The sequence below is a fragment of the Electrophorus electricus genome, chromosome 14 (assembly GCF_041902795.1).
Source record: "Electrophorus electricus isolate QZ-2024a chromosome 14, ASM4190279v1, whole genome shotgun sequence".
NCBI lineage: Eukaryota > Metazoa > Chordata > Actinopteri > Gymnotiformes > Gymnotidae > Electrophorus > Electrophorus electricus.
In genome coordinates, this window is record NC_137510.1 from 3,650,001 (window position 1) to 3,671,499 (window position 21,499).

General features: G+C 46.5%; 1 protein-coding gene across 4 annotated transcripts in view; it reads right to left on the reverse strand.

Moving 5' to 3' along the window:
- Positions 1-21,499, reverse strand: part of adamts16 (ADAM metallopeptidase with thrombospondin type 1 motif, 16) — a 46,130-nt gene that overhangs the window by 16,117 nt on the left and 8,514 nt on the right. For 2 of the 4 annotated variants that reach the window (XM_081696501.1, XM_035530414.2), the window contains exons 4-16: positions 20,707-21,097; positions 18,931-19,136; positions 15,686-15,769; positions 14,910-15,069; positions 12,672-12,777; positions 12,292-12,429; positions 10,204-10,357; positions 6,500-6,595; positions 3,875-4,023; positions 3,510-3,682; positions 2,899-3,029; positions 1,861-1,984; positions 131-375 (exon numbers count right to left, since the gene is read on the reverse strand). In XM_081696501.1, coding sequence (XP_081552627.1) covers positions 131-375; positions 1,861-1,984; positions 2,899-3,029; positions 3,510-3,682; positions 3,875-4,023; positions 6,500-6,595; positions 10,204-10,357; positions 12,292-12,429; positions 12,672-12,777; positions 14,910-15,069; positions 15,686-15,769; positions 18,931-19,136; positions 20,707-21,097 — 2,157 coding nt within the window. Of the gene's footprint in view, positions 1-130; positions 376-1,860; positions 1,985-2,898; positions 3,030-3,509; positions 3,683-3,874; positions 4,024-6,499; positions 6,596-10,203; positions 10,358-12,291; positions 12,448-12,671; positions 12,778-14,909; positions 15,070-15,685; positions 15,770-18,930; positions 19,137-20,706; positions 21,098-21,499 lie in introns of all 4 variants that reach the window. The other 2 variants (XM_081696498.1, XM_081696499.1) reach the window with 1 other exon arrangement.

Below are 21,499 nucleotides of genomic sequence, written 5' to 3' on the forward strand. Positions count from 1 at the left end.
CTCTTCACTTATTCATCTGGATTTCCCATTGCTCGCGTAACGCCGTAAGCCAAGAAAGCTCCGTTTCTGTGGAAGTTGAAGGAACATTCGGAAGGTGGAGCAGCTGAATCAGCAAACCTACGACACTCGCCTCCACCACCAGGGTCTCGTTGGTGGGCCCGGTGGAGGTGAGGCTCTCAGGCTGATTGTAGGGTCTCCTGTAGTAGAAGACAGCCCCAGCCACAGAGCGCCTGCCGGGCCAGTTCACAGTCCACTGGCCGTTCAGGTAGTACTTCCTGTGGGTGTTGCGCAGGGCCAGGTAGGAGCTAGAGGAGTTCAGCTCTGCTATGTGGATGCTACGGGCCCCGGCAGGGATAGTGACCACTGCATAATAATCTAACACACACACACACACACACGCACGCATGCACATACAGACACACACAAACAGAGAATAAAGATAATTATTATAATATATATATTTAATTTCAGTAAATTCATAGAGAGAGGTTAAGCTCAGCAAAAGTGTCAAAAGTAAGATTATGATCTGAAAAAAACTATTTCTAATCAGCTTTTTATCTTGTGGTGTATTAAAAAAAGGCCTTTGGATGGAGTAATGCTGTTTGTTGTGTTGGTCTTACGGTTGGTGTAATTCTGTTTGTTGTGTTGGTCTTATGGTTGGTGTAATTCTGTTTGTTGTGTTGGTCTTACGGTTGGTGTAATTCTGTTTGTTGTGTTGGTCTTACCGTTGGTGTAATGCGGTTTGTTGTGTTGATCTTACTGTTGGTGTAATGCGGTTTGTTGTGTTGGTCTTACCATTGGTGTAATGCGGTTTGTTGTGTTGGTCTTACGGTTGGTATAATGTGGTTGTTGTGCTGGTCTTACCGTCGGTGTAATGCTGTTTGTATTGTTGGTCTTACCATTGGTGTAATGCTGTTGTTTTGATGGTCTTACCGTTGGTGTAATGCTGTTTGTATTGTTGGTCTTACCGTTGGTGTAATGCTGTTGTTTTGATGGTCTTACCGTTGGTGTAATGCTGTTTGTATTGTTGGTCTTACCATTGGTGTAATGCTGTTGTTTTGATGGTCTTACCGTTGGTGTAATGCTGTTTGTTGTGTTGGTCTTACCGTTGGTGTAATGCTGTTTGTTGTATTGGTCTTACCGTTGGTGTAATGCTGTTTGTTGTATTGGTCTTACCGTTGGTGTAATGCTGTTGTTTTGATGGTCTTACCGTTGGTGTAATGCTGTTTGTTGTATTGGTCTTACGGTTGGTGTAATGCGCTTGTTGTGTTGGTCTTACAGTTGGTGTAATGCTGTTTGTTGTATTGGTCTTACCGTTGGTGTAATGCTGTTGTTGTGTTGGTCTTACCGTTGGTGTAATGCTGTTGTTGTGTTGGTCTTACCGTTGGTGTAATGCTGTTGTTGTGTTGGTCTTACCGTTGGTGTAATGCTGTTGTTGTGTTGGTCTTACTGTTGGTGTAATGCTGTTTGGTGTGTTGGTCTTACCGTTGGTGTAATGCTGTTGTTGTATTGGTCTTACCGTTGGTGTAATGCTGTTGTTGTGTTGGTCTTACCGTTGGTGTAATGCTGTTGTTGTATTGGTCTTACCGTTGGTGTAATGCTGTTGTTGTGTTGGTCTTACCGTTGGTGTAATGCTGTTGTTGTGTTGGTCTTACCGTTGGTGTAATGCTGTTGTTGTGTTGGTCTTACAGTTGGTGTAATGCTGTTTGTTGTATTGGTCTTACCGTTGGTGTAATGCTGTTGTTGTATTGGTCTTACCGTTGGTGTAATGCTGTTGTTGTGTTGGTCTTACCGTTGGTGTAATGCTGTTGTTGTGTTGGTCTTACTGTTGGTGTAATGCTGTTGTTGTGTTGGTCTTACCGTTGGTGTAATGCTGTTTGGTGTATTTGCCTTCGTAGATTTTGCAGGTGGAGTTGTTTCCATTGCAGACCCCACACATGTCCAGCTCTGCCATGGAGCCCAGGACTCCATCACAGCCCACTCTCTGCAGGAGACAACACACAGCGCTCAGACACCTGCACCCGCACATGCATTGGAGCTGCGCAGGACACATTCACAATCCCTTTGAGCACGGCTCAAATTGACTACAGCTTCTACTGACTGCTGAAAATTCCCCTTTGAATAAAATAACCCCAGATTACGATGATATGACGTCATTCCTCGTATGAAAAGTGTAATTTGTAGTACAAAGCGACCCAAATCCCATACGACTGCCAAGCAACTCGGTGTCATGTGACCTATAAGCGTGATATTGAGGAACCGCTTCCATTACTCATAGCTCATTACTCACAGCTCATTAGTTCCATTTTTGCAAATTACGTCGGATGAAACAAATTCTTTTCCCCACTTTGCTGCAATCTACCTGCATTTTATGTCAGTGTAGTTCTGTCAAGTCAACGAGTCCTCTACTGAAATATGCCAGATGGAATAAAATTCAGTGAGATGGAGCTGGAGCTGACTGTGTCTGGGCAGATATGTGAGGCACATATGAGGCTTGAAATCTGTATCCAGAATTTTCCGAAGGGAGCCCTTGTTTCTGGATGCAGGACAGAACACAATGCCAGACATTATCTGACAGAACACATCACACACACACACATCACACACACACACACACACACCACAGACATACAACCATAGGCTCCATCACAGAAGCCGTAGGCCACTAGTGCATAGAGGATACTGTTTAGTCCCAGCACAACTTTAATGTTACATGAAACCTCCTCGTTTGTATGCTGTGCACTGGTTCATCAGTCAGGATAGACATGCAAGACTCTCTGAGACAGGGCAACTGTAGGCTCTTTCTAAAGAGTCAGTAACAGTTAAACTGCGTTGATCTTTGGAGATCAGTGCCCCCCCCCCGCACAGTCACACTGTGTGTAAGTGCAGAAGCATCACCTCACACAGGCCGTCCACACACACGTTGGGGCTGTCCTCCATACAGCGGGTTCCATCGAGAACTCTACTAGACAGCGCAAAGAAGAAGTCGTAGCCCTCTGCAAAGCAGTAGAGTTTACACATGTCTTGGTCTGGAGATCGGGAGGAGAAGGCACAGTTACACAGCATCGCACACAGTCACACTCTGTTATCTAGTTATTCAACATATTACACAGTAGCACACCGTTACTTATTTATACACATTTCACTGTTAGATACTGTTACAACAGCTGCAGTTTTCTGCAGATATGCATTTACGGTTATTTGCAGCTGTACCTATTTACACACAGTTACAATTACACATAGTTACACAGTCACACAATTACAGTTTTACACACACACACACACACACACACACACACACACACACACACACACACACAGAGTTCCACACGGTAAGACACACAGTCACACAGTTACATAGTCAAATATTCACAGTCATACACAGTTGCACACACAGTCACAGTTATACACAGTCACACAGTTACACAGTCACTGTATTTGTATGTTTGTGTGTGTGTATGTGTATGTGTATGTGTGTGTGCGTGTGTGTGTAAACCAGGCCCACCCACCGTCCACTCTTGTGTAGGGTCTCCAGGTGTAGTACCAGCCTCGGAAGGGTTTGCTGTTGAACTCGGCACACTGGGCGGCTCTGAAGTCCACGCTGTTCTGGGGACAGTCCTCTGTGTTACATAGCTTATAGGAGCGGGACGAACCCTCACAGAACCGTCCGCCAGAAGCTGGCCTGGGACACAGGGGTGTACACTGTAACTGCTTGCTTTAAAAGGTGTGTGTGTGTGTGTGTGTGTGTTTGTGCATAAGCTGAATGTAATATACAAGGTGCATTCATGATTGTTGTAGGGCCTTAGGTAGTTGTAGATTTTTTAACTGTTAACAATCTAGTGAAGTTAGTTGCTGGTCTGGGATCAACACACACTTGGGGCTGTTGCAGTGTCTCTCTCTGTAGGTCACACCACTCTCACAGGTCCTGGAGCAGCTGGACCAGATGGACCAGGAAGACCACTGACCGTGCACGGGTCGGGGACCCTCCTCCCCCTGCTTCACACACTGCCCTCGACGGCACCACTGGAAGAGCACATGCACGCACACATACACACACACACACACACACACACACACACACACACATACATGCACACACACACACGCACGCACACACATGCACGCACACACGCATGCACACACACGCACACACATTTCTTTCTATACACTTGCAAATTTATAATTTGTAGGAAATTTGAAAAATACAGGGACAGTAACTTTAAACTCTAGTACTTATTGTCGTGTATTCTTTATTGCACTGATGTTGACTAATTTAAACTCTAGTACACTAGTGCACTGGTTGTTATCTGAGATTGTATGTTTTGCACTTCTAGGTATCAGCATTGATCCCTGTATCTCAACAGCATTCTAGTTCACTGGTATGTTGGACTCTAACCTGCTGTACTGTACTAGGATGTACTCCATGAGTAAATGACAAAGCATTTTTGTAAGTCACTCTGGATAAAAGCTTCTGCTAAATTCCATAAATGTACATGTAAACGTACAATGACTTTAACTGTTGAACCAACAGGTCCACTCTCATCACATCGGTCAAATTCTAAATGCCAGAAATCTTCAGGAACAACACTTTGTTCTCTGTCTCCACTCTGTCCTGTCCACTGTATTCTCCCCCATAGATTAAGGGAGGGATGAAATTCTATCAGCATTATATTAACATGTTTTAGCTCAACCAAGGCATTCTGCTTATTCCAGTGTCCATTCTGGAAGATAACAGCTTGTCTGGGCGTGCGGCCCAACCAAGATGCTCCAGTCTAACTGAGATGGCCTCAGAATGATCGGCTGGGATTCCGCCTGGGATTCCGCCTGGGATTCCTGCTGGAGTTGTCTGGTTATGGGCAGCGTTATGGGCTCTCTCTGGGAGTGCCGGAGTTTAAACCTTCAGATCTAATACATCCCAAAACCAGCCCTCAGCAAGAGGCTGTAACTCACTGAACCATATTTACTGTGCCTGTCTGTCTGTGTCTGTGTGTGTCTGTGTCTATGTGTGTGTGTGTGTGTGTGTGTGTGTGTGTGTGTGTGTGTGTGTGTGTGTGTGTGTGTGTGTGTGTGTGTGTGTGTGTGTGTGTGTGTGTGTGTGTGTGTGTGTGTGTGTAGAATAGCTCAGCGAGATTTGCCCAGTGTTGGGCAGAAGTAGTGCGTTCACTAGGGGGGGGGATGTGATCACCAGAACCCCTCCCACGTATTTCATGGATATGTGCTATGGATGGTGAGACACACTGTTTTGCATCAGTGCACCATCATGAAAGTTCACAGTGTGAGTCACATGGAGGAGGAAGTAATACATGTTCCACTGAATCACGCTTGGCAACACCTCCTATTTTTCAAGAGGGACGGACAATTTGACCAGACGCATGCGGTTTGCCTGCTGTGCCACCAAAGTGCACACACAGCACCACTGACTTAAGCATCTATAGCGGAGCTTCAGTGGGTACCGTGGACAAGCCCTGTCTGTGTGGAGACAGCTGCCTCCGGCCATGACCCCAGCCGTGACCCCGGCTAACTTTGATGACCTCAAGGTCTGGATCGTGGTAATTTCGAATGGATTTCCTCAGGTATCTTTAATTATGACAATGAATGTGTAAACAGCAGCGTTCAGAGTATGTTATGAGTACAGCTTAGACTTCATAAAGCCATGCATCAAAGACTACTCATCCAGCACAGCTTAACATAGACATCCTTAACATAGACAGTTCATTTCTAATGTCTTAATGGTTTATACATTGTTTTATAAAGCTGGCTGTTACATACACACTGGAACACCCCCTCCATCCTGATCTCAGATCAGTGTTGAACTCTGCATTACACCGTGTCACTGCTCAATAGCAAGCATAACTCTTACTCAACAGCCCCTCCCCATTTAACAGAAAATCCACACCAACGCCCCACGCCCACCCCACCAATAAGAAGCATAGCTTTTACCTAGTATCCCTTCCTCCTTTATAAGCTCTCACGATATTCACCTTCACCTTCCTGTTTTTTGCTGTGTTTTTAGGGGAGGATGGTTTCTGAGACTAGCACCTTGTCCTAAAACTGTGTGACTGTGTCTCTCCATATCTCCTGTAACTGTGTGACTGTGTCTCTCCATATCCCCTGTAACTGTGTGATTGTGTCTCTCCACATCTCCAGTAACTGTGTGACTGTGTCTCTCCACATCTCCTGTAACTGTGTGACTGTGTCTCTCCATATCTCCTGTAACTGTGTGATTGTGTCTCTCCACATCTCCTGTAATTGTGTGACTGTGTCTCTCCACATCTCCTGTAACTGTGTGACTGTGTCTCTCCACATCTCCTGTAACTGTGTGATTGTGTCTCTCCACATCTCCTGTAACTGTGTGACTGTCTCTCCACATCTCCTGTAACTGTGTGATTGTGTCTCTCCACATCTCCTGTAACTGTGTGATTGTGTCTCTCCACATCTCCTGTAACTGTGTGATTGTGTCTCTCCACATCTCCTGTAACTGTGTGATCGTGTCTCTTACCATCTCAGGGCCACAGACTGACCCCTCGGCGGCTGGCATAAACTTAGTCTCGCATTTCCGTCCAACCCGGTGGCACCACAGCGCTTTGCAGATGTCCTGGGTGAGAGAGAGAGAGAGAGAGAGAGAGAGAGCGAGAGAGAGAGAAAGAAAGAGAGAAGGAGAAATAGAGAAAGAGAAAGAGAGAGACAGAGCAGAGAGAGAGCAGAGAGAGACAAAAATAGGTGCATTAACTCATGGGGCTCTAAGAGCTCAACCTGGTGATAGATGTGAAGCCACCAGAGACACCGCAGCATGGTGTCTGTCTGAGCTGAGGAGATCGACAGCACAAACAGATGGGCAATCACACATGAGGACTATCACACACACGAGGACTATCACACATGAGGACTATCACACATGAGGACTATCACACACACGAGGACTATCACACATGAGGACTATCACACACACAAGGACTATCACACATGAGGACTAGCACACACATGAGGACTATCACACATGAGGACTATCACACGCACGAGGACTATCACACATGAGGACTATCACACGAGGACTATCACACACACGAGGACTATCACACACGAGGACTATCACACAAACGAGGACTATCACACACAGAAGGTCTATCACACATGAGGACTATCACACACATGAGGACTATCACACATGAGGACTATCACACACATGAGGACTATCACACACACAAGGACTATCACACACACGAGGACTATCACACACGAGGACTATCACACAAACAAGGACTATCACACACAGAAGGTCTATCACACATGAGGACTATCACACACATGAGGACTATCACACATGAGGACTATCACACACATGAGGACTATCACACACACAAGGACTATCACACACACGAGGACTATCACACACGAGGACTATCACACAAACAAGGACTATCACACACAGAAGGTCTATCACACATGAGGCCTTTAACACACACACCAGGGCTATCGCACACATGAGGGCTATCACACATGAGGGCTATCACACATGAGGACTATCACACACACAAGGGCTATCACACATGAGGACTATCACACACACGAGGGCCATCACACATGAGGACTATCGCACACGAGGGCTATCACACACGAGGGCTATCACACATGAGGACTATCAAACACACGAGGGATATCACACATGAGGGCTATCACACACGAGGGCTATCACACACATGAGGGCTATCACACACACGAGGGCTATCACACACACAAGGGCTATCACACACGAGGACTATCAAACACACGAGGGCTATCACACACGAGGGCTATCAAACACACGAGGGCTATCACACACGAGGGCTATCCACATATTTATTCAAAATTTGCAGAGGATTTTATGCATGCAGCCAATCAAGCAAACACACACATGCATGCAGACAAACACACAAACACAAACATGAAAAAAAAAAGAAGATAAAATTGCAATATGAAACAAGGTAGGGAGTGTGGCGTGTTTTGTAGGGAGTGTGGTGTGTTTAGTAGGGAGTGATTAGTATTTCTAGTATTTCTAATGACATGTATGGGACTAAAGGAAAAGAGATAAGGAATCTATACAACTAAACAACTATAGCAATCACAATGAGGAATCTAGATAACTAGAGCACTAAAACAGAGATGAGCAATCTAGATAACTAGTCCACTAGAACAGAGATTAGCAATATAGATAACTAGACCATTAAAACAGAGATGAGCAATCTAGATAACTAGACCACTAAAACAGAGATTAAGCAATCTAGATAACTAGACCACTAGAACAGAGATGAGCAATGTAGATAACTAGACCTCTAGAACAGAGATGAGCAATCTAGATAACTCGACCACTAAAACAAAGATTAAGCAATGTAGATAACTAGACCACTAAAACAGAGATTAAGCAATCTAGATAACTAGACCACTAGAACAGAAATGAGCAATGTAGATAACTAGACCTCTAGAACAGAGATGAGCAATCTAGATAACTAGTCCACTAGAACAGAGATGAGCAATGTACATAACTAGACCACTAGAACAGAGATGAGCAATCTAGATAACTAGACCTCTAGAACAGAAATCAGCAATGCAAATTTGAATCTTGAAGCCAAATCAGTGAAAGGGAAAGAGAGGGAGATTCCAAATAGACTTTGCGAAAGTAACCATGCTGTGATCCTTTACAGAGAGAATGTTGTAAAAACTATTCCCTCTCTCTCTCTCTCTCTCTCTCTTTCCCCTTCTGTATGTAAAAGACAAGTTTAAACTATGGTAACTCTGTAAATTACACTACTATTGTTACTGTAGATATAATATTGTAATATACTAAGTAATACTGTTTGATACATTGATACTCTCTACGCACACTTTACTTTGTACATATTTATAATCTTCTATTATTTAAGCACAGAGTATCAACTGATAATTGATGCACATTGATATCTGGTATAATAAACTGGAACTAACAGTCACAGCAGGTAACGCAATGTGAAGTGTTACCCTGCCTTTGATTTGATGTTGACAAGGATGAACCCAAAAATGTAGGTGCTCTTTAAAAATCAGCAGGATAGACGTACAGCCCTTTAAATGAACAAACATGTCACTGTTGGTCCGGTCACCACACGGTCTCAGGGAAACAGATGTGGAATGTGTGTATGTGTCAGGCACACACTATCTGATGTCACTGGTTCAATCTTTCATTTGGTGCACCAAACAGAAACTCTTTGAACTAAATTCCACATTTAAAGTGTTTATTTAAAACAACAACAACAAAAAAAACCCCCCAACAGCTGCATGTCTGTTGCTTCTTGCTGCAGATGCGAAATGTACACGGTGTGGAACATGCATATAATTTTGGCCAGTGCCATATCAGTCTCATGGCTACTGTCCTCCCACGCTAGCGCCTGGTGTCACCCCCAGGTCAGCCTGCTCCAGATGCTCCAGATTCTAGGCTGTTCTCATCTTCTGTGTCACAGAACCTCCAGTGTGTGGAGATGACGGACACTCACGAGGGCGGCGCGTGCAGGTTCTCTGTGGTGGGGCTCTGGGGTACATTTAGCGCTCTCTTTGTGAGCTGCAGGGGCCAAACTCAAGTCCACCTGGCCAGCGGCAAGAGGGAGCTTCTCCAACTGCACTCCATCAGGCCCCTCCATGGAACCTGTCAGACTTGAGACTTTTTAGAGGGGAGGTTATTTGTGGGAAAACCCCTGCTGAGGTCAGCAAGTTCCCCAAGTGTGCGTCAGCGGCCAGACGCCATCAAAGTGAAGTGGCTCACCAGAGAGTAGCAGTGGCCAAATATCACGGAGGGGAGAGATCTGCATGACCCCTCCTCACTGGAAGGCTTGGGGGGAATCAAGGAATGGGTGTAAGTCTGGTGCAATCTGGCAACCAGCGTTCGTCTTCAGGTAGAACATGAGCACCTTGTTATCAGACATCTGGGGGGAATCTGGGCCCCCGCTCCAAGTCTATGTCCACTTCCACCATCGTAATAATACAACCCGAGAGCCACAAAACAAGAAGCCACAATCTGGCTCCAGCACAGAGCCCATGAGGAAGCAAACAAACAAACCAACAAATACTCATAAAACACCAACCTCTACCAGCAATCTCAAAACTCAGTTTCTCTTCTGTTTGTAAATAATGTGATTGGGTTACACAGTCACTAACACAAAAATTATGATGAAGATGAAGATGAAGAAGAGCTGTCCTTGCCTTCTTGAAGTTCAGCATGCAGAGCTTGGCCTTCACTCCGAACTGCCACTTGCACTGCGTGTCGGTGTCGTAGAGTTCTCCAGGAAGCTTCTCTGGGTACCGGTACTCCTGCGCGGCATGGGGCTCGTCTGACAGGCAGGTGGCTTGCGCCGTGCTACGACACCCACAGGACACAGATGCCGCAAATCACATGGCTTAGAAACAAACTACATTTCTGACATCCCCATGTTATGTTGCAGGGTGCATTTGGGGAAGGGGTGACCATGGAAACAAAACAGCTCATCATCGGTGGCATGTGATTTTTCTTTAAAGCTTAACAGCTTGTCATGGCATGTCACTGAATCCCTTCATTATGAGCAGAGTCTGGGCCTCCGTGTCATACGATAGCAGACTTTTATGATTTTAATATGGTATGTTTTACACAATCAAAACTACAGTTAAAGATCAGATCATGTTGTAGAAGCCCTGATGAGTTTAACAGAGCCTCTGAGTCCAGTTTCACTTTATGGCCAGTGTGTGTGTGTGTGTGTTTGGGGGGGGAGGAAGGAGGAGGGTATGTATCTGTCTGTGTGTGTGTGTGTGTGTGTGTGTGTGTTTGGGGGGGGAAGGAGGAGGGTATGTATCTGTGTGTGTGAGTGAGTGTGTGTGTGTGTGTGTTTGGGGGGGGAGGAAGGAGGAGGGTATGTATCTGTGTGTGTGTGTGTGTGTGTGTGTGTGTGTGTGTTTGGGGGGGAGGAAGGAGGAGGGTATGTATCTGTGTGTGTGTGTCTGTGTGTGTGTGTGTGTTTGGGGGGGAAGGAGGAGGGTATGTATCTGTGTGTGTGTGTGTGTGTGTGTGTGTGTGTGTGTTTGGGGGGGGAGGAAGGAGGAGGGTATCTATCTGTGTGTGTGTGTGAGTGTGTGTGTGTGTGTGTGTGTGTGTGTGTGTGTGTTTGGGGGGAGGAAGGAGGAGGGTATGTATCTGTGTGTGTGTGTGTGTGTGTGTGTGTGTGTGTGTGTGTTTGGGGGGAGGAAGGAGGAGGGTATGTATCTGTGTGTGTGTGTGTGTGTGTGTGAATGATTGCTGTGTCTCGTGTGTGCTTTTTGTTGTCTTTTCTCAGGTTAATATGAGTGCTGTACAGATGCGAATAACACTTTCTTTGTTCTCTCTTTCCTCTGTCTGTAGTTCTTCTACACAGCCTTCCTTATGACTGTGACAGTCTGCTGTCTACACTGATGAACAGTGTGAAATAGTGTCACTGCAGATCTAGTGTGACAGAGAGGCAGGAAACGTACTGATGCTCACACCAGGTGTGTGACCAGGCCCAAGAGCCTCCTTCAGCCTGGGCTTATGTACATGACCCCTGGCTCGCAGACTGGACTCCAGACGTCCTCTAACTAGGCTGAGATCATAGCGATAGCTAACAAAGGACTCGCTAAATCAGTCACAGCAATGCGGGGAGCGGATACTCCACACTTCATTTCACCCACCAGTTAATTTAGGCCCGGTGGAACCGGCACGATCCGGTTTCACCTGCGACGCCCGACGAAACCCGATACTGCCCGATCTGCCGCATATCAGTGCGGCGTCCATGTTGGCTCTGTTTCCGGGCGATGTCTGCAAATAGCGCATTTAAAGGATGAGGCTGTGTCTAGACTCTCGACATCCCAGCATGGGACCCTGGATGCCTCATGGATGGTGGAGAGGATTCTCTGTAAAGGGCAGAGATGTTCATTTGGGCCAACGTGTTTTTAGCGCAAGTCTGTTTCTTCCCGCCAGAGCTGCTAATAGGCTGGAACATGTGACCGACGGCTGTCTACCGCCGTGATGGTCTGTGCCGGACTCACTTTACACTGGAGGGCAAACCCTAACGTTCCGGATATGTGCAGCTGCTGGGCCAGGGCCGCCGAACGAGAAGGGGAAAGGCCAGATCGAGCCGGCGGGCGTCCAACCGCACCCCGGCTCTAGGAATCAGCTAACTCGGGAAAGACGCAGGCCGGTCGTTTACAAACTACATCTACTGTGGTTTCCTTAGTTCATATCCGGAGACATCTGGTCTGTAGTTCCAGCACTCCGTGTGCTGGCTGTGTGACAGGGATGGTGCTCACCTGAGGAAACGGCTAAGATACTGGCGACTGCAGAAGGACCAGGAGAAGAGACCGTTATGTCCGGCCAGTGTTGGGGACATGATGTTACCGACAGACTTTTTACAGACGTTTCCCTCCCCATCATGGACCATTCCAAAACTGAAAGCACAAGGAAACCTGTGTTCGGTTACTTTATAGCTCATAGGGTGAAAAACCTGTTGACACAAACCTCCCTCCAGTTCATTTCCAAACCTAACACGCCTGATCGGACAGCGGCGTGTTCTGAAAGTTCCCTTCGGCCCGATCAGGGGTGAAGGGTTGTGTGGGTTGGAGGTCAGCCCCTGGGACGAGGATGACAGCGGCATGCCTCGTGGGTCCCACCGAGGTCTCGCAGGTCTTACTTGTGTCCTGACTCGTGAGCGATGGTGAAGGCCAAGCCCAGGCCGGTGTCCTCGTTGATTGTGCAGCTCCGGTACTTGCTGCACATCCCGCTGATCGGGGCGAGCCCTGTAGGAGGAGACAGAGAGTGCTTTCATCAATGCCACCACTACAGCGCCTGTCCACGCTGAGCCAAGCCAGTAAGGACATCATTTAAGGACAAACCAGATATATCCGGCTTGGCTGACTCACATAAGGATGTAGCTCAATAGCCCAGGTGGTCATTTAACTGAAAAGACTCACATAAGATTCATATAAGATTCATTATCCAGCTTAATTGCCAGGAGAGTAGGTTTATTCGAGCGAATCACAAGTCAGGACAGGCCGAACACAGGCGGAATGCAGCAGCTATAGCTCGAGTGGGTGATCCAACTCTTCTTCTCTTCTTCAGATCCATCCTGAAAAGGAAACGTGGCCGCCGATTTCCTCCAGCACAGCAGGGAAACGCCTCACGCAGCGCCAGTCTGGCCCACAGGCCTCTGGCAGGTGCGTGGGGAATGGAGCCTGTTTCACATTCGACTCGATTCGTTTGGTTTTCATCACAGCCACAAAAACCTGAAGCACTACAGTATGTGTGAGAGATGTTGACAAGGGAAACAGTACAAAAAAATATGGAATGGCACAAAAAAACCCAAAACAACAACATCAACAGAAGAAGAAGAGGTAGAAGTGTATGGTGCCAATACTGGGAGCATTTTTCTACTTGTGGAGTCTTAATGGTCTGGACAATGTGAACATCATATTTGTTTTCTGTTGCATCTCTGTATCTTAATTTATGGAGTACTTTCTCTTCATTTCTCTTTTGTGTGGGGACTCCCGGAAGTGCCGGCCTATCTACCTGGGGTTGGTGGTGGTTGGAGGGGGTGTGTTGGGTCATAACACTAGCCTTAATCTTTCTTTGACATCAGAGCGACGTGAGATCCTCATTAGCGTCTCCTCCCCTGCCGTTCTGAGAGCTCCAGGCTTTGGTGGAGGTCTTAATCACAGCCCCAGACACAAACACCAGGTCTCCAGGCCCCTCTGAACCAAGGCCCTGGGGCTGAAGAGCATAGCTAATGGGCTAGCGGGGCTAGGGGCCTAAGCAGTTAGCTGCTTTGAAGTCACTGAAGTGGGACTGGGAAAAGGCCTGCCATTCTCATAGGAAAGAGTTCAGGTGTAAGGGCTGGTTCTGGCAGACTTCATCTAGAATCCCCTAGTTTTTCCCCTGTGTAGAGGAAAACTGGAGGACGCTAAGAAGAGACATGCAGAAAAGTTGACCCACAAGCCAGCCTGAATCCCAGGACAGACCAGGTGCTTTTGATCAGAGGCTGGGTTTCTAATAGGCCAGTTGTCAGTACCAGTACCCAGAAGTTCCAGTTTACTTTTGTGGCCCTGGGCAAAGTACCAAACCCCTACTGTCCCAGACACTAAACCCCTACCGCCCCATCATAAAACCCCTATCACCCCAGACACTATACCCTACTGCCGCAGCACCAAACCCCTATCACCCCAGACACTATGCCCTACTGCCCCAGCACCAAACCCCTACTTCACCAGACACTATACCCTACTGCCCCAGCACCAAACCCCTACTTCACCAGACACTATACCCTACTGCCCCAGCACCAAACCCCTACTTCACCAGACACTATACCCTACTGCCCCAGCACCAAACCCCTACTTCACCAGACACTAAACCCTACTGCCCCAGCACCAAACCCCTACTTCACCAGACATTAGACCCCTATTGTCCCAACATGAAACCCTATTTTCCCAGCACCAAACCTCCACTGCACTAGACACTAAACCCTATTGTCCCAGGCACCAAACCCGTACTGCCACAGACACTAAACCCCTACTGTCCTAGACACTAAATCCCTTCTCCCCAAGACACATAAACCTTACTGCCCCAGACACAAAACCCCTACATCCCTAGACACATGACTCTTACTTCCACAGGTACATATCCCATGTGGTCCCAGTAACATAAAGCTGATCCTGGAACAGCTGCTGTGGAGTATTACAAAGGAAACCTTTTCCAGGGATATCTCACTATGGTCCAGCAGGTCCAGAGTCCAGCGCAGCTTGGCAAACACCTTGGACTGGATTGTTGTCTGAATTTTATAGGATGCTGATCCAGGACCAAGTTTTTTTCCCTTTCATCTCGTAATGAATGCAACTGTATAGCCAGAAAGACACTGGCCCTGGATCAATAGTCTCACCCAGAGTATCACAGGGCTCATTTTTCCATGAGCAGATGTCCAGTCCAGTGAGGAGGATAGCGTGGTCATGACGACGACCTTCCCGTCCTGTCAGCCCTGACTGCCATTGGCAGAAACTGTTCAGGGTGTGATCGGCATGGTGACTAATCACCAGCCCTTCCTGGAGAGAGAGAGAGAGCAAGAGGAGGAAAGTAAAATATGGGGACACACATGAGAAGAAAAGAGAAGAGAAAAGAGGTGAGTATTGTCAGGAGAATTGGCCACAGTCCAGCATAAACCCTCCACAGACCAATTACCCATTACCTTTCTTAACCCCTTTAGTTAATAAGTCTACAGACAATTAACCCCACAGGACAAGCAGAAGGAATTGTGGGTAACTGGCATTAATTGTGCGGTCAAAAGAGGAGACCATGGTGATTGTCTGCGTTCCTCCACCTGCAAGGTTTTGTGTACGTTACAGCAGGTGTAACAGTATCAGGGGCCTTTTGGGCCCATGTTCCCAGACACAACACTCAGCTGCCACAGTACTGGAATGCCGTCAACGTAAAATGATGTCGGCCAGGCCGCATGGGCCAAAGAAACGACTCTCTTAGGAGCATTAAAAAAAGCACGCACGCACACACACACACACACACACACACACACACACACACACACACACACACACACATACACTTTTTAAGCAAAAAATGGAGAACTACTTTGGATCCTTGCCCAGTGTTGACACATATGAGCAGACACAATGCAAAATAAGACTGAAACTGTGAGTCCCTCACCTGGTCTTCAGGCAGAAGTATCAGACCCACGATCACTATATTGATGTCCCCTCCTATGGTTCTGTCCTTGAACAGGGTGGAGACCTGCACAGGAAAAACTCTGTGAGCACCTGTGTGCCATATTCCCAGCAGCAGGTGATCTGAAGAAACTAATATATGACACTTTGCTGATACATTTAATTCTTCTCTTTATTCTTAAATTATTTTTCCTTGTTTTAATTTCATGTCTGAATTTTAACTGTCTTTGCAATAGCCTTTCTGAGGTGCTAGATCTTGCGAATGTCTGTGCTTTTATTTCTGTTTTTATTTCTATTCATTTTTAACCATATTTCTGTTTTATTTCTATTCTCTTATACACTGCCTGGCCAAAAAAAGGGTCACCACCTGGATTTAACTAAGCAAATAGGTAAGAGCTTCCTATTGGATAATTACTTCATGGGTGATTATTTCAGATGGAAACAAGTTATTTAACCCTAACTGATGCAGTGAGTAGTTTCTCATTTCTTAAAGAACCATGCCGAAAGACACATCGTGTGGTCGTGGAAAAGATGTTAATCTGTTTCAGAAGGGTCAAAATATTTGCATGCATCAAGCCAGAGAAAACATCTAAGGAGATTGCTGAAACTACTTAATCGGGTTAAGAACTGTCCAACGCATTATTAAAAAGTGGAAGGACAGTGGGGAAACATCATCTTCAAGGAAGGAATGTGGTCGGAAAAAAATCTTGAATGATCATGATTGGCAATCACTTAAACGTATGGTGACTGTTTGTAGAAGTACAACAGTGGAACTCAGGGATATGTTTAATAGTGAAAGTAAGAGCATTTCCACACACACAATGCGAAGGAAACTCAAGGAATTGGGACTAAACAGCTGTGCAGCCTAAAGAAAACCACTTGTCAGTGAGGCTAACCGGCAAAAATGGCTTCAATTTGCTAGGGAACATAAATATTGGACTCTGCAGCAATGGAAGAAGGTCATGTGGTCTGATGAGTCCAGATTTACCGTTCCAGAATGATGGGCGCATCAGGGTAGGAAGAGAGGCGGCTGCAGTGATGCACCCATCATGCCTAGTGCCTACCGTACAAGCCTGTGGGGGCAGTGCTATGATCTGGGGTTGCTGCAGTTGGTCAGGTCTAGGTTCAGCAATGTTATGTGCCCAAAGAATGAGGTCAGCTGACTACCTGAATATACAGAACGACCAGATTATTCCATCAGTGGATTTTTTCTTCCCTGATGGCACAGGCATATTCCAAGATAATACCAGCATTTATCGGGCTGAAACTGTGAAAGAGTGGTTCAGGGAGCATGAAACATCATTTTCACACATGGATTGGCCACCACAGAGTCCAGACCTGAACCCCATCTCCCATCATCACTACAAGATCTTTGGGAAAAATTAGCGCTGGACAGAAATAAATGTTGTGACATTGCAGAAGCTTATGGAAATGATGTCACAGCGAATGCGTGCTGTAATCAAAGCTAAAGGCGGTCCAACAAAAATATTAGCGTGTGTGACCTAATTTTTTTTTGGCCAGGCAGTGTATCTGTTTCTTTGTATTTTCTTATTTGTAAAGCACTTTGAGTGACCACAGTGCATGAAAGGTGCTAAATAAATAAACTTGCCTTGTCCTGATAAATTGGACACAGGCTAACAAATCTACAATGAAGCCACTTTAACGTGGTCTTACATTTTTAGAAATCAATCATCTTTCACAGCCATCAAATTTTAAATACGTATCAGAATTCTGAACAGGGAAAACTTGGTTAAATATGTTAACCATTGTCTTGTTTTTAAGATATTATACAATATTGCCCCCCCCTCCACTTAAAACAGTTTGCATGCAAAGAACAAGCACTCAGATTAGGACAAGCACATATATTGCATATATATATATTTTTCTCTATGCACCCCTGTTTTCTTTTCCTCAGTTAGGACAGAGCACTCTCCACCATTTCACTGCGAGTTATACTGTGTATGACTATGTATGTGACGAATAAACCAAACTTGAAACTTGAAACTTGAAGCACTCAGATTAGGACAAGCACTAAGATTTCCATCCAGCATCTACAGAATGGAACGCACTACCCGTTCATATTAGAGAAACAAGGACTAGCGTTCTCTTACTGGTCAGTTGAAGCTTTGTCTTATTTAACGATCGAATGTGTGAACATTTGAACTGCCTGCGGCACAGAGGGAGATAGAGACGAGACTGAAATAAAGTCCTCTTTATTCTCCATAAAAAACGGTTAAACCAAACAGGCGTTTGGCTTGGATGAGTGTAGCGGAGCTCAGGCAAAGCGTGCGGCTCTTTGGTCCACTAATGTGCAGCGCTGGCTTCAGGAACCTGTGGGCTTAGTGAGATATAGTGAGAGAGGAAATAAGGATCAGGTGGTTCAGGTTAGTATGCGTGTGATTGGGACTATGGCAGGTGTGTGAGGCGCTTCTGAGCAGGAGTGGGCGTGTCCCTCCTGATGGTTGACCGGCCTACCGTGACATCTACTGTCTGCCGGGTTTTCACTTTTAATGATTTAATTATGTTTGTACTGGATTGATTATTAGTCTGCATTGATTATTTAAATGTTTTATTTGTGATGACCTGTTATTTTTAGGTTGCCATTCTAAAATCTGCCCAGAGGCAGCCTACAGGGCTCCCTCTGTCTCATTTACAGGGTTTCCTTCGGTTGACTAATGAACACTGTCCCTGTTAAATAACTAAATACAATGTAAAAAACACACAATACAAACTGAGGCGATAAAGGCAAACAGCAAATAGGGTACAGCGATTCGCTTTGAAGAAACTGGCGATCCGGGCTTTTGCGAAAGGTTTCCGATCTGGCCCGCCTTGATTTCTCTGGCTACAGGCGCCACACTCTCTCCAGGGAAGCCTCCTCCCCACGTGAGACCTCCATCCTCAGAGACAGAGTTGTGAGATTAAGGATTAAGGAGCCGTTTTAAAAGGCTCAGATGTCATAACTCAGTCGCCGGACCTGCGCACGGGACCTTTTGGTTCGGTTTGTTTTGGAATCCAGCAACACCTTGGTGTTGAAACGTCTGATCGCTCTCAGGTGTCTGACCCACAACACCCCCTGCCCCCCACTCCATCTCGTGTTGTTTTACAGTAAGAAAAGTGTATGTAGATGGACAGATTAATCAGACAGAGGAGAGATGAATCAGACATAAATCAATAAAATCAATAAAAGTGGAGTGGAGATACGGAAGAGACCATTGGCAGAGAACGTACCATGTTGAGGACAGTCAGGACGTAGGTGGTGATGTTCTCTCGCCCATGGTTCTCCATCATCTTTTGGTCCACCACCACCAGCGTCTCCACATTTAACTTCTGGTTAGGTCGAGCTGGAGGTCCCGGCGCCCGCTTGCGTCTGGCTGGGAACCTGCTGTACTCATCGGGCAGAATGTAGAGGTCCTTACCAGGGGGCTTAAGCACGTCTGTGAGGGGAGGAAAAGATCAAAGCCAAAATGTACTCAGGTTCTGTCCATATCATAAACTGTTTGTAGGTTTATAATATGAAGTCATGTCTATACACACACACACACACACACACACACACACACACACACACACACACACACACACACACACTTCAGCAATGTCGGTGCTGATAAAGCAGGAATTCCATAATTAATCGGCCTGAATTAACTGGCACGACATTGCATGGGAACATGCATGCACGCACACACACACACGCACACACACACGCACACACACACGCACACACACACGCACACACACACGCACACACACACGCACACACACACGCACACACACACGCACACACGCACACACACACGCACACACACACGCACACACACACGCACACACACACACACACACACACACACACACACACACACACACACACACACCAAGCCTGACTTGGAGCCAGTCATTCCTGCCTGCATGTTCGGTTACTTTGGGAGCAGAGAAGCCACACAGGCTCTGCTGGACAGCATGAACAGAAGGTTGCACGGATCACGACAAGCTAACGATCCCCAGATGGCCATGTGCGCAATGTTGTCTGCACACAACATTCCTCCGACGCGCTTTTCCTCTGACATGCTCCGACACACTGAAGGGATGCGCGTGGCTTCGGTTCATTACTGAGTCCTTATGTATTGTAAGGATTGGATAAATTAAGCAGGTTGCATGTGCAAAGGGAATAAAGCCTTTATAATAAGTACCCAGGTAAAACTAACATAGAAACATACAGACAGCAAAACAAATACTTCACAGTTTAGACAAGGAATGGAGGGGTATAAATACACAGGGGTAGACGAGGGTAAGTACCAACAGCTGGAGACACTAACCAAATAGGTAATGGGGGGAGTAAACCAAGGTGGGGCTGAGAAGTAAACAAGAGCACATGGAAACCAACAAAAACAAAGCAGAAGAAAAGGGAAGAGTAGAATTGTGACATGTATGAAGTGGCACAGCGTGAAGCTCGGGGTTCCCGCAGCGTGAAATGTTGACATGAAGAGACCTGAGAGCAGGCTGGGCGGTCATGTGACCTTGTCCAAACATCGCACAGGTGTGTGATGATGTCAGGAGGATGAAATGTAAACAGGCTGGGGTTACCCCCGCGACCAGGTGCAACCCCATCACACTTACTCCACAACTACACATAAAGTGTGTGTGACCCTCACCCAGGAGCGAGTGTGGTGAACACTCACACACGGCCGTGCTCGCAGGTATGACTGAGCGCACTCAGGTTCTGAAGCCTTTGTAACATTCGAATGGTCTTAAATGAACAGGCGGGGTGGGGGCAGGTGGGGGCAAGCTGAATCAGGGCAGGTGTAGAAGCAGAGCTGTGCAGTTGGGTTGTACATGGCAAACACAGTAGCTTTGGGATTTGTGTGTTTAGTGGGTTGGAAATGTGTGTCAGCGTAATGCAGATAAATGCAGCACGTTAGTTTAATATGGAGTAAGGCAGTGTAGATGAACACAGAATAAAGCAACATGTTCATACAGACGAATGTCGAATAGAATAAGCTTACATACATTTCTTCCTTCTTCCGCAGTAATGCTGCCTCTGCCGTGTTCCATGTCTGTAGTTGCTATGGCGATTGTGGCGTCCGTGGTAACCGTTGCCCAGCTCCGTGTGTTCGTGTGTGGAGAGTCTGGGCCTCCTTTTGTCTCTGAATGCATCCATGAGCTCGGTCTCTTTTCCATGGCGTTTCTGCACTGTGGACGAGATCCTGTCTCTCTCTGCACCTGTCTGTGGTGGTGTGTGTCTCCTTTCTCTCCCTCCACTTGTCTGTGGTGACGTGTGTCTCTTGTAGAGGATGTGAGGGTGGTGGTCAGGTGGTGCTGTGTAGTTCTCCGCCCACAGCTGCTGCTGATGCAGCGGCCTCAGGAAGTAATCGGCCTGCTCCGTCCGGATCAGACCTGACTACAACAAAACACACACACTGATCAGACCTGAGTACAACAAAACACACACACTGATCAGACCTGAGTACAACAAAACACACACACTGATCAGACCTGGCTACAGGGAAACACACACACTGATCAGACCTGACTACAACAAATCACACACACTGATCAGACCTGACTACAGGGAAACACACACACTGATCAGACCTGACTACAACAAAACACACACACTGATCAGACCTGACTACAGGGAAACACACACACTGATCAGACCTGACTACAACAAAACACACACACTGATCAGACCTGACTACAACAAAACACACACACTGATCAGACCTGACTACAACAAAACACACACACTGATCAGACCTGACTACAACAAAACACACACACTGATCAGACCTGACTACAA